At 31.2% G+C, this 12,917-nt stretch overlaps 2 protein-coding genes across 2 annotated transcripts; both read left to right on the forward strand.

Annotated features, from left to right (window-relative positions):
* The first annotated feature begins 2,633 nt into the window (after positions 1-2,633).
* On the forward strand, positions 2,634-5,600 carry LOC18046057 (probable LRR receptor-like serine/threonine-protein kinase At1g05700). The gene is made up of 7 exons (XM_024187034.1): positions 2,634-3,074; positions 3,502-3,931; positions 4,161-4,293; positions 4,412-4,480; positions 4,658-4,729; positions 4,838-4,909; positions 5,360-5,600. Exons 1-7 carry the CDS (start codon positions 2,634-2,636, stop codon positions 5,598-5,600), a joined length of 1,458 nt encoding a protein of 485 aa, XP_024042802.1.
* Positions 5,601-8,285: 2,685 nt separating this feature from the next.
* Positions 8,286-12,832, forward strand: LOC18046058 (probable LRR receptor-like serine/threonine-protein kinase At1g05700). The gene is made up of 6 exons (XM_024187035.1): positions 8,286-8,680; positions 11,486-11,612; positions 11,659-12,004; positions 12,113-12,245; positions 12,590-12,661; positions 12,757-12,832. The coding sequence occupies exons 1-6, from the start codon at positions 8,286-8,288 to the stop codon at positions 12,830-12,832; spliced, it is 1,149 nt and encodes a 382-aa protein (XP_024042803.1).
* Positions 12,833-12,917: the final 85 nt, after the last annotated feature.

Genomic DNA, 12,917 nt, shown 5'->3' on the forward strand with positions numbered 1-12,917 from the left:
AAGTCATGATCAATCTTCACCAACAGTTCAAGAAATCATCGGCACCGAAAAGCCGCAGGTAAAGACAAATCGCAGCGGCCGACCAGCGGCACTGCTCGTCATCAATTTAATTCATTGTTATGGATATTCTTGTGAATCAATTCTCAAAATTGAATCCCGTCTTCAGCAACTTTATTAAAGAAGTAAACGCCCGTGTTCAAATTCCGAAAGAGATAGTGGACATTAAAAATTAAAAAAAAAAAAAGTAGTGCTAATAAATTAGTTTTTTTTTTAAAAGTTATGGCTGCCACCTTTTTGCACGAAGTCATCAGGGCATAGGTTTACATTAGTTTATTATTACTAATCATGAGGATAACACGATTCCTGCCGTTGATTATTTTGTTAATAATTCTCGGTATCCATTAGGTGCTCCTCAGTTGACTTATTGACTTTAGCCAATTTATTTCTTCATTCTCTTCGATTAAGTAACAGTTTAAATAATTATCATATTCTAGTGATCGGCAAACATAACCTTAAAGCAAATTCAAAATTCAATCCTTGCAAATCGGCTAGTAAAAGTCAATTAAACAGAAGAAAATAATAGGATAGAGAAATTAAGATAATTAGTAATAATTGGAATGTTTTCGAACCTGAGAGACATTTTTTGGAATTTATGACATATTCTAAAATTTCTCTATTTGAGGAATTTTAAAATGCATAAGAGGTAATACAACCAACTAATATATATATATATATAAAGCAATTTTTTGGTCCGGAATCATAAAGTGCGGGAAACGTCTAGAAAAATTTTAAAACCACGGGATTTTAAAGGCTTAAAACGCTTGAACCGCACAGTTCATGCGTTTTTCCAGATGTTCCTACACTTTAAAATTCCGGACTGAAACATTTCTAATATATATATGACATGTGAAATTGAATTTAATATACCCATCAATTACATGATAGTTTTACAAAATAAATATACATGTACTAATATAATTTACTTGTTATATAACTTGTATGATACTTTTGATGTATTGTAAAATTTCTCCACTTTCGGATTGATTTTTGGACAAACATTAGCAAAAAAGTCTTTACCATCAATGTAGCAACTTTGTTTCCTATAATCTAGAGTAAATACCATCTATTGAGTTTCACGCACTTGTCTTTATTCACCAGGGTTATTTCAGAATTTATATAAGCATTCTTTGCTCAAAACATGTCTCTTTAATTAGTTAGGATAACTCAAAACTTATAAATTAATGAAGATATTTCTTACTAGATGTGATTGATATGTAACTTTATACACAAAGAATAGGAAAAAAAAATAAAAGAAGAATTTTTATTTTGCAATTCTCTTCATATTTAATTTAGCATGTACCTGATGTCACACACCCAATTAAAAATACATGGTAGAAGAGGATAATCTATATACATAAATTTTGTCATAATTATTATTTTCATTTCTGTCGGAGGTAGTACTATCATAGCCAGAATTAAAACTTGGCGGGGTAAAATTTAATTTTCTTAAAAAATTTAATTTCCCTAAAGTGCTTTAAAATAATTTTGGATATAACATATTCATTTATAAGTGATTTTAATAAAATATTTTAATTTTGAACCAATATTTTTAAATATTATTTAAAGTTAATAGGAAGAAGAGAAATTAAAAAAATTTTATTGAGACAAATAAAGTTTTTAATTGAATTTTAGAAAATATTTTCTGAAAAAAATTAAGACTCACAAGGACAGTTGTCCCTGCTTGTCTTTATGTGGCTTCACCAGTGGGAGATAATACAATCCAGGATAATACGAACATTTGCTGTGTGTGTATTTTTAGTTATGGGTAACTACTAACCTGTCTAAGAGTTATTAAATTGTTGTACCAAGTGACATGATATCCTTAATACACTCCTTATTATACAGTTAATACCCTCCTTATTATACAGTACAATCTTCTCATTAAATATGAAGAATCCAGACTCGCAGTCTCGAATGAAAGAAAAAATAAATAAATAAATAAATTTTTTATTTGTCACAGTCATGGAGAAAGGACCGCCGATTAAACATACAAAAGCCTTGAATTAGTGGCAATGAACTGGCATGAACAACAAAACTATGAACAAAGTCAATAAGCAGGCCTTATAAATGAAACACTAATCTAGTGAAGCCCTTGCATCTCCGACTTCTTAGCTCAAAATTAAATGGCTACGCATCTGAAATTACTTCTTGTAGCTTTTTTCGCTTCACTAATGGCATTTAAGCACTCTCATTGTGCAAATGGTAAACACATACCCTTTTGCTTTTATGGGAGAATAATGACATTTTTCTCTGTAAGTTTTTAGATTTTACCACTTATAGTTTTCAAAATACTTGTGTCATTCCTCTATTGTTAAACCTTTTACGAGTAAGATTCGTCTTTGCTAGTATATTAAACAGCTTTCTTTTTGGTTAAAATTGATTTGACGTCATTTGAGTAATTACGTACTATGAAAACTCGTAAGAAAATAAGTTGTAATTAAAACCCAGAAGTTTTAGAGGGCAAAGTGCAAGTATTCATATGCTTTTTGAGCTTTTGTGAATTAGAATCTTTCTTAATTAAAGTCGAAAAATTCGTTATTATTACCGACTATGTCAAATCTTGTGGTTTGCATATGGATGCAGTTTTCTTAAGCATTGACTGTGGATCTTCTGAATCTTACACGGATGAAAATGGAATAGAATGGACCGGAGATGATGCTTACATTCAAAATGGTGACAACAAAACGGTGGCGTATCCAAGTTTGGTACCGTATCCAATGAGCACAATGAGAGTTTTCTCAACAAGAAAGAAGAACTGCTACTCCATCAAAGTCGATGAAGGTGAAAGAGTTCTTGTGCGGGCAAGCTTTTACTACGGAAATTACGACCGCAAAAACTCTCCTCCAGTGTTTGATCTGCAATTCGATGGCAAGTTTTGGACAACTGTTAACACTTCACTAAGAAGTTATGATGTTCTTTCTTATGAAGCCATATATGTGGTGAAGAGAAATTTTACAAGCATTTGTGTTGCCCAAACGAAGCCTGGCCAGCTGCCGTTTATATCAGCAATCGAGGTCAGGAGCTTGGGGATTAACATGTGCAGCCAAGTCCCTTCAAATCTTGCTTTGCATTTGATCCAGAGGGCTGCTTCGGGTGCAAATCAAACCATTATTAGGTACGCACGTAAGTTGATGTTGGTCGAGGGTTAATATAGGATGAGTCTAAGAACGATGTTATACTTCTGTCCACCCAAATTTTGACACAAAAATAAGATAAGTGCGTGTTTATGACTGTTTGGGAAATTTTTTAAGCTAAATTATTAAAAATACTCATTCCGACCACAAAAATACCTTTTTTTTTTTCCCTGAAAGATAAAGTCACCTTCTCCCCGTACTCTTTCTTCATTATTTAAGTAACAAACTTCATTTTGTTGCAAATCATGTGGGCATACATACTAGGTATCCTGACGATGCTTATGATCGAACTTGGAATGGAGCATAGGGATTCGGATTAAGTGAAGTGGCAAGCCAGGCATTAAGCATTAATATTACAACAAACAACAGTCCTCCAACAGCCGTGCTGAAAAATGCTGTTGTCTCCGCAAGCACTTCTCACATAATAATTTTATTTACAGATCTTCCAGCAAAACCAACTCCTGTCTACATTGCCACCTACTTCTCAGAAGTGCTTCTGCTAAACCCTACTCAGAAGAGATCATTTCAGCTTTGCATTGACGACAAGCCTATTTCAGACCCCATCATCCCACCTTTTGCAAGAGCTTCTGAAGCCTACGTTACAAACAGAATCGCTTCTGCCAGCAATTCTTTCACTTTAAAGGCTACCTCTGATTCCACACTTCCACCTCTGGTCAATGCCATGGAAATTTATACCGTCAGCAATCCATTAACCAATGGAACTAACGTCAAAGATGGTGAGTTTCATTTGGCATCAACATGCATTCTTAGAGCTTAAATGAAGATTGGGTAATTTTCCCTTTAATTAATCCCTTGGATTTGGATCGGTAAGCCCAAAAGGTCTCTATCGTTACACTAGACTATAGAAATTAAGTAACTGACTCAAACCTTAGGGATTGAATGGGTGTTTGTTTTTTATGCTGTTAAGATAATTAATTCATTTGGATTTTGTGCCTGGTGATTCAGTGGAAGGGTTAGCTGTTCTGCAAAGTGGATTGAAGGTGCTACAGGAATGGAGTGGTGACCCTTGTCTTCCATCTCCATATACATGGGACTGGGTTCAATGTAGCTCTGATCTCATCCCCAGGATAACAGCCCTGTAAGTGGTTTATACAAATTAATTCTTCCTAATAATTTCACCATCGATCTACATTAATTTCTAGGTATTCATTCATGTCAATTTGCATTTTCTTTTCAACACAAAAACGAAATGACAGAAACCTCAGTGGCTATAGCCTGTCTGGTTCTCTTCGGGATTTCAGCTCCATGGATTCCCTTCAAACAATGTGAGTATATTAATTGCCCTTGTCGTCTCAAATTAATCTTCAATTTGATCAAGTTTTAACTAGTATAGTTATAACTACGCTCATCAAATAAAATCATATAACTTGTACACTTATCTCATACACTCATAATCTAATCTTAGGTGGCAATTTATTTTAATGTGTTTGATCTTAATGCAGTGATCTGAGTGACAACAGCTTCAGTGGAAACATTCCAGAATTTCTTGGGACTTTGCCGAATCTAACATTGCTGTAAGCTTTTTCCCTGGACATGGCACCCACCAACACGAACACATACAAAGACGCTAGGGTTTCTTAAGAATTTAATTAAGTGACAGTTATTCCCTCTTCTCCTTGCAGGAATTTGGCAGGTAATAGATTCAATGGAACTATACCAACCAAACTGTCAAGCAATAAGCAGTTGAAATTAGTGTAAGTTTGCACCGACCTTCGCTCCCATCCAATTAATTGTAAACCTTATTTAATCTTAAAATAAATTTACCAACACCAATACACCTTATATTTTTCCTTTTCCAATTTACTAAAATCCAGATTCCTAATGTGAATAAGATTTAATCATAGAAATTTTTATACAATTTCAAATAATAATAACCAGTTTATAAAAAGAGCACTAAAAATGAGAAATTTTAAAATACCTCTGAGATACCATGTTAATCATATAACAAGTAAATGATTTTATAATACATGTGCATTTATTTTAAAAACCAACGTGCTAGTGATAGTTATATAAAATTTAATATAATTTTACACATTAATTATTATATTAGATTTGATATGATATATTTTAAGTTGAGGTGATTGAAACTTCCAATTTATAATAATATATTTATGCATTCAATCAATGTTTTATACATATAACAGGGTCACAGGCAATTGTCTCAATGGAATGTCGTGTCCACATCAAAGTCCACCACCACTACCTAAGGAGGCTCCACACCATCATCACCAACAGACACAGAGAATAAAACACCACCAACCACTCCATTCCCATTTCAAAATGAGGCGCCGCCAACACCCTCATCGACTCGGACTGAAACTGAAGCTGAAGCCCCTCCAGTGGTATTTCAGAGACCAAGTTTTACTGGCAACAGTGACAGCATGATCACTAACAAGCTGGCAATGATTCTCGGGGCCATAATTCAATTTTCCTTAGTACCTGCCGTGCTATCCAAGAAACTTTAATCATTTTGAGTCGTATTCTTGTAATCAAAACAATGTCTTAGCAGCCGGCTTTGTGTTTACTTAATTTCCGGACCCGACTTGTGTCAAGTGTGTCAACAGCTTGAAACATCGGGGTTGGATCGATAATGGAGTGCATGAATTTGAATTCTTTGTATTAATTACTCGTGATTTAAATATTAAATGTTGATGACTAAAGAGTAAATGAAAGGATGTTTCTATATTCAATGCCCCTGAACGGCTAAAAACATCCTCTGTATGCAACTCTTTGTAGAAATTAGAGCCAAATTCGAGTTCTAATAATTAAGATTGATGCAGTTGACCATTGATTTTAACCCTACAAGATTTTTCAACTGAAAAGAACAGATGTAGCTACGTATTAAGCATACATGATGCATAAAAAACTAAAGGAGCTTCAGTACACAAGCTAGAAAAGAGAAAGGAGTACCTTAAACATATTTAGGCATTTTCTCTCTCCTCTACTCTTATCCAAATAATAAGTTGCCAAAATAATAATTCTCATGACCTTTTTATTGAATAATATCAAGTTTTAAATAATAAAACTTACTTAATATTACAAACTTAAAAGTTAGTAAATATTAAGCATATTCTTCATCATGATCCATGGATCCGGAAAATAAAGAACCAAATAATAACATAATTTTGACTTATTAAAACTAACTAAAACTACAATATAAAATAAATAATTAAAAACAAATACAATATAGGAAGATCGTATCGGAAGACTTGCAAACACAAGCACAACTCAAAATAACTTCCTTTTTTTAAATTTTTTATAAATGTATAAGTAAACAGTTTGTCGTATAGGTCATATATCTTTACTACAGCTTGTTCCAGAGATCAAAGTTGGATTGAGAGGCCAGGGTTGATGAAAACTTATGCCTTCTCTCTGCCTTTTCTGCCTTTTGGGGATAGGCTAACTTGCACTAATACCTTGGTTGTGTGCTGCAGATCCTTAGAAAAAAACAAAAATACAATTAAAACAACTTGGTCGTTTATAAAATATTTGTTCGAATAATCCAAATCAGGTGTAAAATACAAACTATAGGAATGTAATGGCCTACTGATCAAATCTGTAGTACGTAAAAAGCACCTACCCTTTGTTTAATAATCTTTTGGCAATATTATCAAATTCCAACTTAACTCTTCCTAACATTTTATTGCAGCACCAAAAAATTTTGACAATTATTCTTCTCAATCAAACTTTTAATTTTTTTAAATATTTCATTACTTTTAACGTTTTAGTGGCAAAATAATTAAAAAAAAGGTTAAGAGAGAAAAAAGTCACAATTTCTTACCAGTAAAATAATATGTCAAGAAATGTTAAGTGAAAATTTAAAAATACCTTTTTTTGCTTAATTAAATCTGGCCAAGTCTATAAAATTGATCTTATCTTTGTCAAATAATTTTATTTGGTTCACCATTCTTATTTGAATTCCTAGAAGAGATTGGAAAAAATTAGTGCTTAAAAAAAAAAGGAAAAAGAATAGAAAAAAGAGAGAGAGTTTGTGGTTGCCACCTTTTCGCTAGATCTCATCAGTGCGTAGTTTTACATTAATTTATTACAACTAACATGAGGACGACACGATTCCCGCGGATGATTATTTTTCAATAAATAATTAATAATTAATTAATTAAATGGTCTCCAGTTGACTTCGTGAATCTAGCCAATTTATTTCTTCATTCTCTTCAGTGAATTATACAGCTTAAATAATTATCATATTCTAATGATTGGCGAACATAACCTTAAAGCGATTTCAAAATTCAATCCATTTGGAATTGAGCCAGGGTCAAAAGTCAACTAAACAGGACAAGAATAAAGGATACTTCATGTAGCAACTGGAGAAATATTAACCGGACAAGAACAATCCTTTGAATAATTAATATTTTAAAATTCTATTAACAATAATACATAATAAACAATAAAACTATGAACAAAGTCAATAAGCAAGCCTTGTAAATGAAACCTCTAATTAATTAAACCCTTGCATCTCCAACTTCTTAGCTTAAAATTAAATGGCCACGCATCTTAGGTTACTTCTTGTAGCATTTCTTGCTTCAATATTAGCATTCAAGCACTCTCATTATGCTAACGGTAAACATACAAGTAGTACTATTTTTCTTTTAGGGAAGAATGGCATTTTTCTCCATAATTTTTGGGTTTTATCATTTGTTCCCTACTATAGGTTTTAAAATTCTATGTTAGTCCTCTAATGTAAAAATTTTTAGAGAAAAATTCATCCCAGCCATTAGACAACTTTCCTACGAGTAAATAGGTATTATGAAAAGTAAAGGAATGTGAGTGGTAAAATCTAAAAAATTAGGAGGATAAAGTGTAAATCTTCCTTTGGATTTTAAGACTTTGTAAATTAGAATCTTTCTTAAAGTCGAAAATTCGTTATTATTACCCACTATTTCAAATATTGTGGTTTGCATGCATGCAGTATTCTTGAGCATTGATTGTGGATCTTCTGAATCATACCCGGATGGAAATGGAATAGAATAGACGGGAGACGATGCTTACATTCAAAATGGCGACAGCAAAACGGTCCCGGATAAAAGTTTGGTACCGTATCCAATGAGCACAATGAGAGTCTTCTCAACAAGAAAGAAGAATTGGTACTCCATCAAAGTTGATGAAGACGGTGGAAGAGTTCTTTTACGGGCAAGCTTCTACTCCGGAAATTACGACGGCAAAGACTCTCCTCCTGTGTTTGATCTTCAATTTGATGGGAATTTATGGACGACAGTAAACACTTCTTCTAGCAGTTATGATGTTCTTTCTTATGAAACCATATATGTGGTGAAGAGAAATTTTACAAGTACTTGTGTTGTTGCTCAAACGAAGCCAGGCCAGTTGCCGTTTATATCAGCAATTGAGGTCAGAAGCCTGGGGGTTAACATGTACAGCCAAATCCCTTCAAATCTTGCTTTGCATTTGATCCAGAGGGCTGTTTTCGGTGGTAATCAAACCATTATTAGGTACATGAGTTGATTTTGTTGGCAAAGGGTTAAATAATTTATTCATTGTTTGAGTAACTTGTTATTTAGTCCTAAGGTTTGGGTCAATTACAATTGGGAGAGTGATATTTTTTTCCTATAATAGAGTTTTGAATAAATGCTCGTTTAGTTTTTATATTTAAAAAAAATACCTCAAGTAACCCCTGTTATTAAATATGTTACTCTTCTATTCTAATTTTTTCTTTGTTTTAATTTTAATACTAGGAAATAGAACCGCACTTCGTGCGACTTTTAAAAAATAATTTAATATTATTTTTTATTATTTTACACTTGATAAAACTGATAAAAAATATGAATTGATTTTTTTTAAAGATGACGCAGCCTTATAAAACTAATATTATTTATGAAAGTTAATTATTTTTTTGTTATCAGTCGATGGTGTGAAAACACTTCTTGATGTCGAATTCTAAAAACCAGCGAGAGATTCCCCACTCTATTTATGAAAGTTAATTATTTTTTTGTTAACATTAAAAATATATATTAATGTGTATAGTTAAGTGTACACAACCTTTTCATCAATAAAAATTATATCCACACTAATCAACTCTCCATTCTTCTTGGTATTAATAGACCCCCACATTTTACAAAGTCTAACCCTTATCATCCAACTATATTTATCATTTTTAACTCATGAAGAAAAGAATACTCCATGAAGCACACAATACAAAAATTTTAAATAAGTCAAAAAATAAAAACACAATAACATTTCTAAAGAGAATGTTGGTTAAATAATAAAAAAAATCCAAACATAACAAATCTTAATTACTTAATATTTATATAGTTTAAAGAAGCCAAAAGACACTAAATAAAAGGTTGCATAATTAAATATGAAATTATGACATTAAAATTAGGTCCTAATAGTATTGGTGAGGGAAGATGAAAGAACCTTCCTTCCTATATTAATTAGTTGATGTATTTTAAACCACTAAGGTTTAGTTGTTGGCTTAATAAAATAAATGAATGTTTTAAAACTATAATTAATTTATTATTAATGGTTACATATTGTTGAATTTAAATAGAAAGAAGAAGAGACATGTAATCTTTTATAATCTACTAATTATTTTCTATTTTTAATATTTTGTAATGTAATTATTTTTTGATCTCAACCAATATATTAGATTATAGAGAATATAAAAAGATGAGAAATAATAATGCCACAAATCTTAACTACTTAATATTTAAAGAGTTTGAAAAAGCCAAAAGGCACCAAACAAAAGGTTGCATAATTAAATATGAGATTATAGTATTAAAATTAGACCCTAATGACATTATTGAGGGAAGATGAAGGAACATTCTTTCCTATATTAATTAATTGATATATTAAGCCACTAAAGTTTAATTGTTGGCATAATAATAATTTAATGTTTGAAGACTTATAATTAATTATTATTAATGGTTACATATTATTGAATTTAAATAGAAAGAGGAAGAGACATATAATCTTTTATAATCTAATAATTATTTTTAATTTTTAATATTTTGTAATGTAATTTTTTTTTAATATCAACCAATTTATTAAATAATAGAGAATACAAGAAGATGAGAAATAGTGATATCACATCACCTTCTCTAGTCCTAACTTTATATATATATATATAGATAGATAGATAGATATAGATTTTTAATATTTTGTAATGTAATTATTTTTTAATCTCAACCAATATATTAGATAATAGAGAATATAAAAAGATGAGAAATAATGATGCCACAAATCTTAAATATTTAATGTTTATGGAGTTTGAAGAAGCCAAAATGCACTAAACAAAAGATTGAATAATTAAATATGGGATTATGACATTAAAATTAGGCTCTAATAGAATTGTTGAGGGAAGATGAAGGAACCTTCCTTCATATATTAATATTAATTAATTGATATATTTTAAGCCACTAAAATTTAATTGTTGGCATAATAAAATAAATGAATATTTCAAGACTTATAATTAATTATTATTAATGGTTACATATTGTTGAATTTAAATAGAAAGAGGAAAAGACATGTAATCATTTATAATCTAATAATTATTTTCTATTTTAATATTTTGTAATGTAATTATTTTTTAATTTCAACCAATTTATTAGATAATAGAGAATATGGCATGATGAGAAATGGTGATGCCACATCACCTCCTCAAGCCCCAACTTTTTATATATATATAGATATATAGATATATAGACTTGTAAAAATATTCTTGGAAATATTAATGAAAAGAAAAAAATGATAATTTATCAAATTAACATTAAAAGTAATATAAAAATTTACACAAATTTTTATATTATTATTATTATTATTTTCCTTTTAGTATTAATTTGGTAAAATTAATTTTTTATAAAATGATTATTAGAAAAAATTGTTGTAAGGATATTAAACATTACTTTAAGTTGACTAATATTAATTTATTTATAAGTAATTATTAGTAAGATTATTGTATATTATACAAAAAATAATAATTTTTTTCTCGTTGATATTCATTGGTTAATCTACTAATTAACTTTTTTTTATAGATAAATTAATTAATGTAAAAGTATTGTTGGAAAGACATAATTGTAAAAGGAAAAAAAAAGTAAAGTTAAGAATGTAATATTTAAAATTTTTAAAGATATTTTAAAGTATTTTTAAAAAATATAAAAATTCAATAAATATTTTAATAAATGTAAAGGCTAAATAAGCATTCACTTACAGAACGGCCCAATCTAAGTTTACTCTTCGTCATTGGATGGTAACGAATCTCATTTTTGTTCGGCTTGCTGCAAATCATGTGGATGTAGGTACCCTTACGACGTTTACGATCGAACTTGGAGTGGAGCATATGGATTTGGATTAAGTGAAGTGGCAGGGCCGGCATCAAATGGATTTCGATTAAGTGAAGTAGCAGGCCAGGCATCAAGAATTAATGTTAGAACTTAGAACAAACAATGATCCTCCGGAAACTGTGCTGAAGAATGCTGTTGTCTCCTTAAGCACTTCAGAAATAATAGTATTATTGACTGATCTTTCAGAAAAGCCAACACCTATCTACATAGCCACCGATTTCTCAGAAGTGCTTCTGCTACTAAACACTACTCAGAAAAGATCATTTCAACTTTGCGTTAACAAGCCCATTTCAGACCCAATTATCCCACTTTTTGGAAGTGCGCCCGAGGCCTACGTTACAAACAGAATCGCTTTTGCCAGCACTTCCTTCTCTATACAGGCTACCACCTATTCCACGCTTCCTCCTCTCCTCAATGCCATGGAAATTTATACCGTTAGCGACCGATTAACCAATGGAACTAACGTCAACGATGGTGTGTTCTCATTCTTATTCGTTATATATCATAGATCTCAATGATCAACATGTACTCTCAGAGCACACATTAAGATAATTCGTTTTGGTTTTGTTTCTGGTGATTCAGTCGAAGGGTTAGCGGTTTTGCAAAGCGGATTGAAGGTGCTACAGGAATGGCGTGGTGACCCTTGTCTTCCATCTCCGTATACATGGGACTGGGTTCAATGTAGCTCTGATCCCATCCCTAGGGTAACAGCCCTGTAAGTTTATTCAAACTAATTCTCCCTAATTCATCATCTGTTATTTCAAAGTGTTCAATCATGTAATATTTACAAACTTACAATTTCTATGAATACAAAAACAAAAAAATAGAAACCTCAGTGGCTATGGCCTGTCTGGTTCTCTTCCGGATTTCAGTTCCATGGATGCCCTTCAAACATGTAAGTATATATATTGCTCTTATCGCCACAAATTAATCTTCAATATGATTTTAGTCTTAACAGTATAAAATTTAAATACGCTCATCAAGTAAATTCATATTATACTTATACCCTACAAATCTAAGCACAATATTTTCTATCTTTTTATTTTTTTGGCAATGCAGTGATCTGAGTAACAACAGCTTCAGTAGAAACATTCCGGATTTTCTTGGGACTTTGCCGACTCTAACATTATTGTAAGCTTTTTCCCTGGTCATGGCACCCAACTCATACACACACTAAGACGCTATGATTTCTTAAACATTAATGTGCTAGTTTTTCCTCTTTCCAGAAATTTGGCAAATAATAGATTCAATGGAACCATTCCCACAAAACTGTCAAGCAATAAGAAGTTGAAATTAGTATAAGTACAAAGTGACACCTGTCCCTCATCCAATTCTAAATGAGAGTTAATTCTAAAATAAGGCCATGTTTAGTATTGTGGTTGGGCAG

This window comes from Citrus clementina, unplaced genomic scaffold (genome assembly GCF_000493195.1).
Source record: "Citrus clementina cultivar Clemenules unplaced genomic scaffold, Citrus_clementina_v1.0 scaffold_3, whole genome shotgun sequence".
NCBI classification, from domain to species: Eukaryota; Viridiplantae; Streptophyta; class Magnoliopsida; order Sapindales; family Rutaceae; genus Citrus; species Citrus x clementina.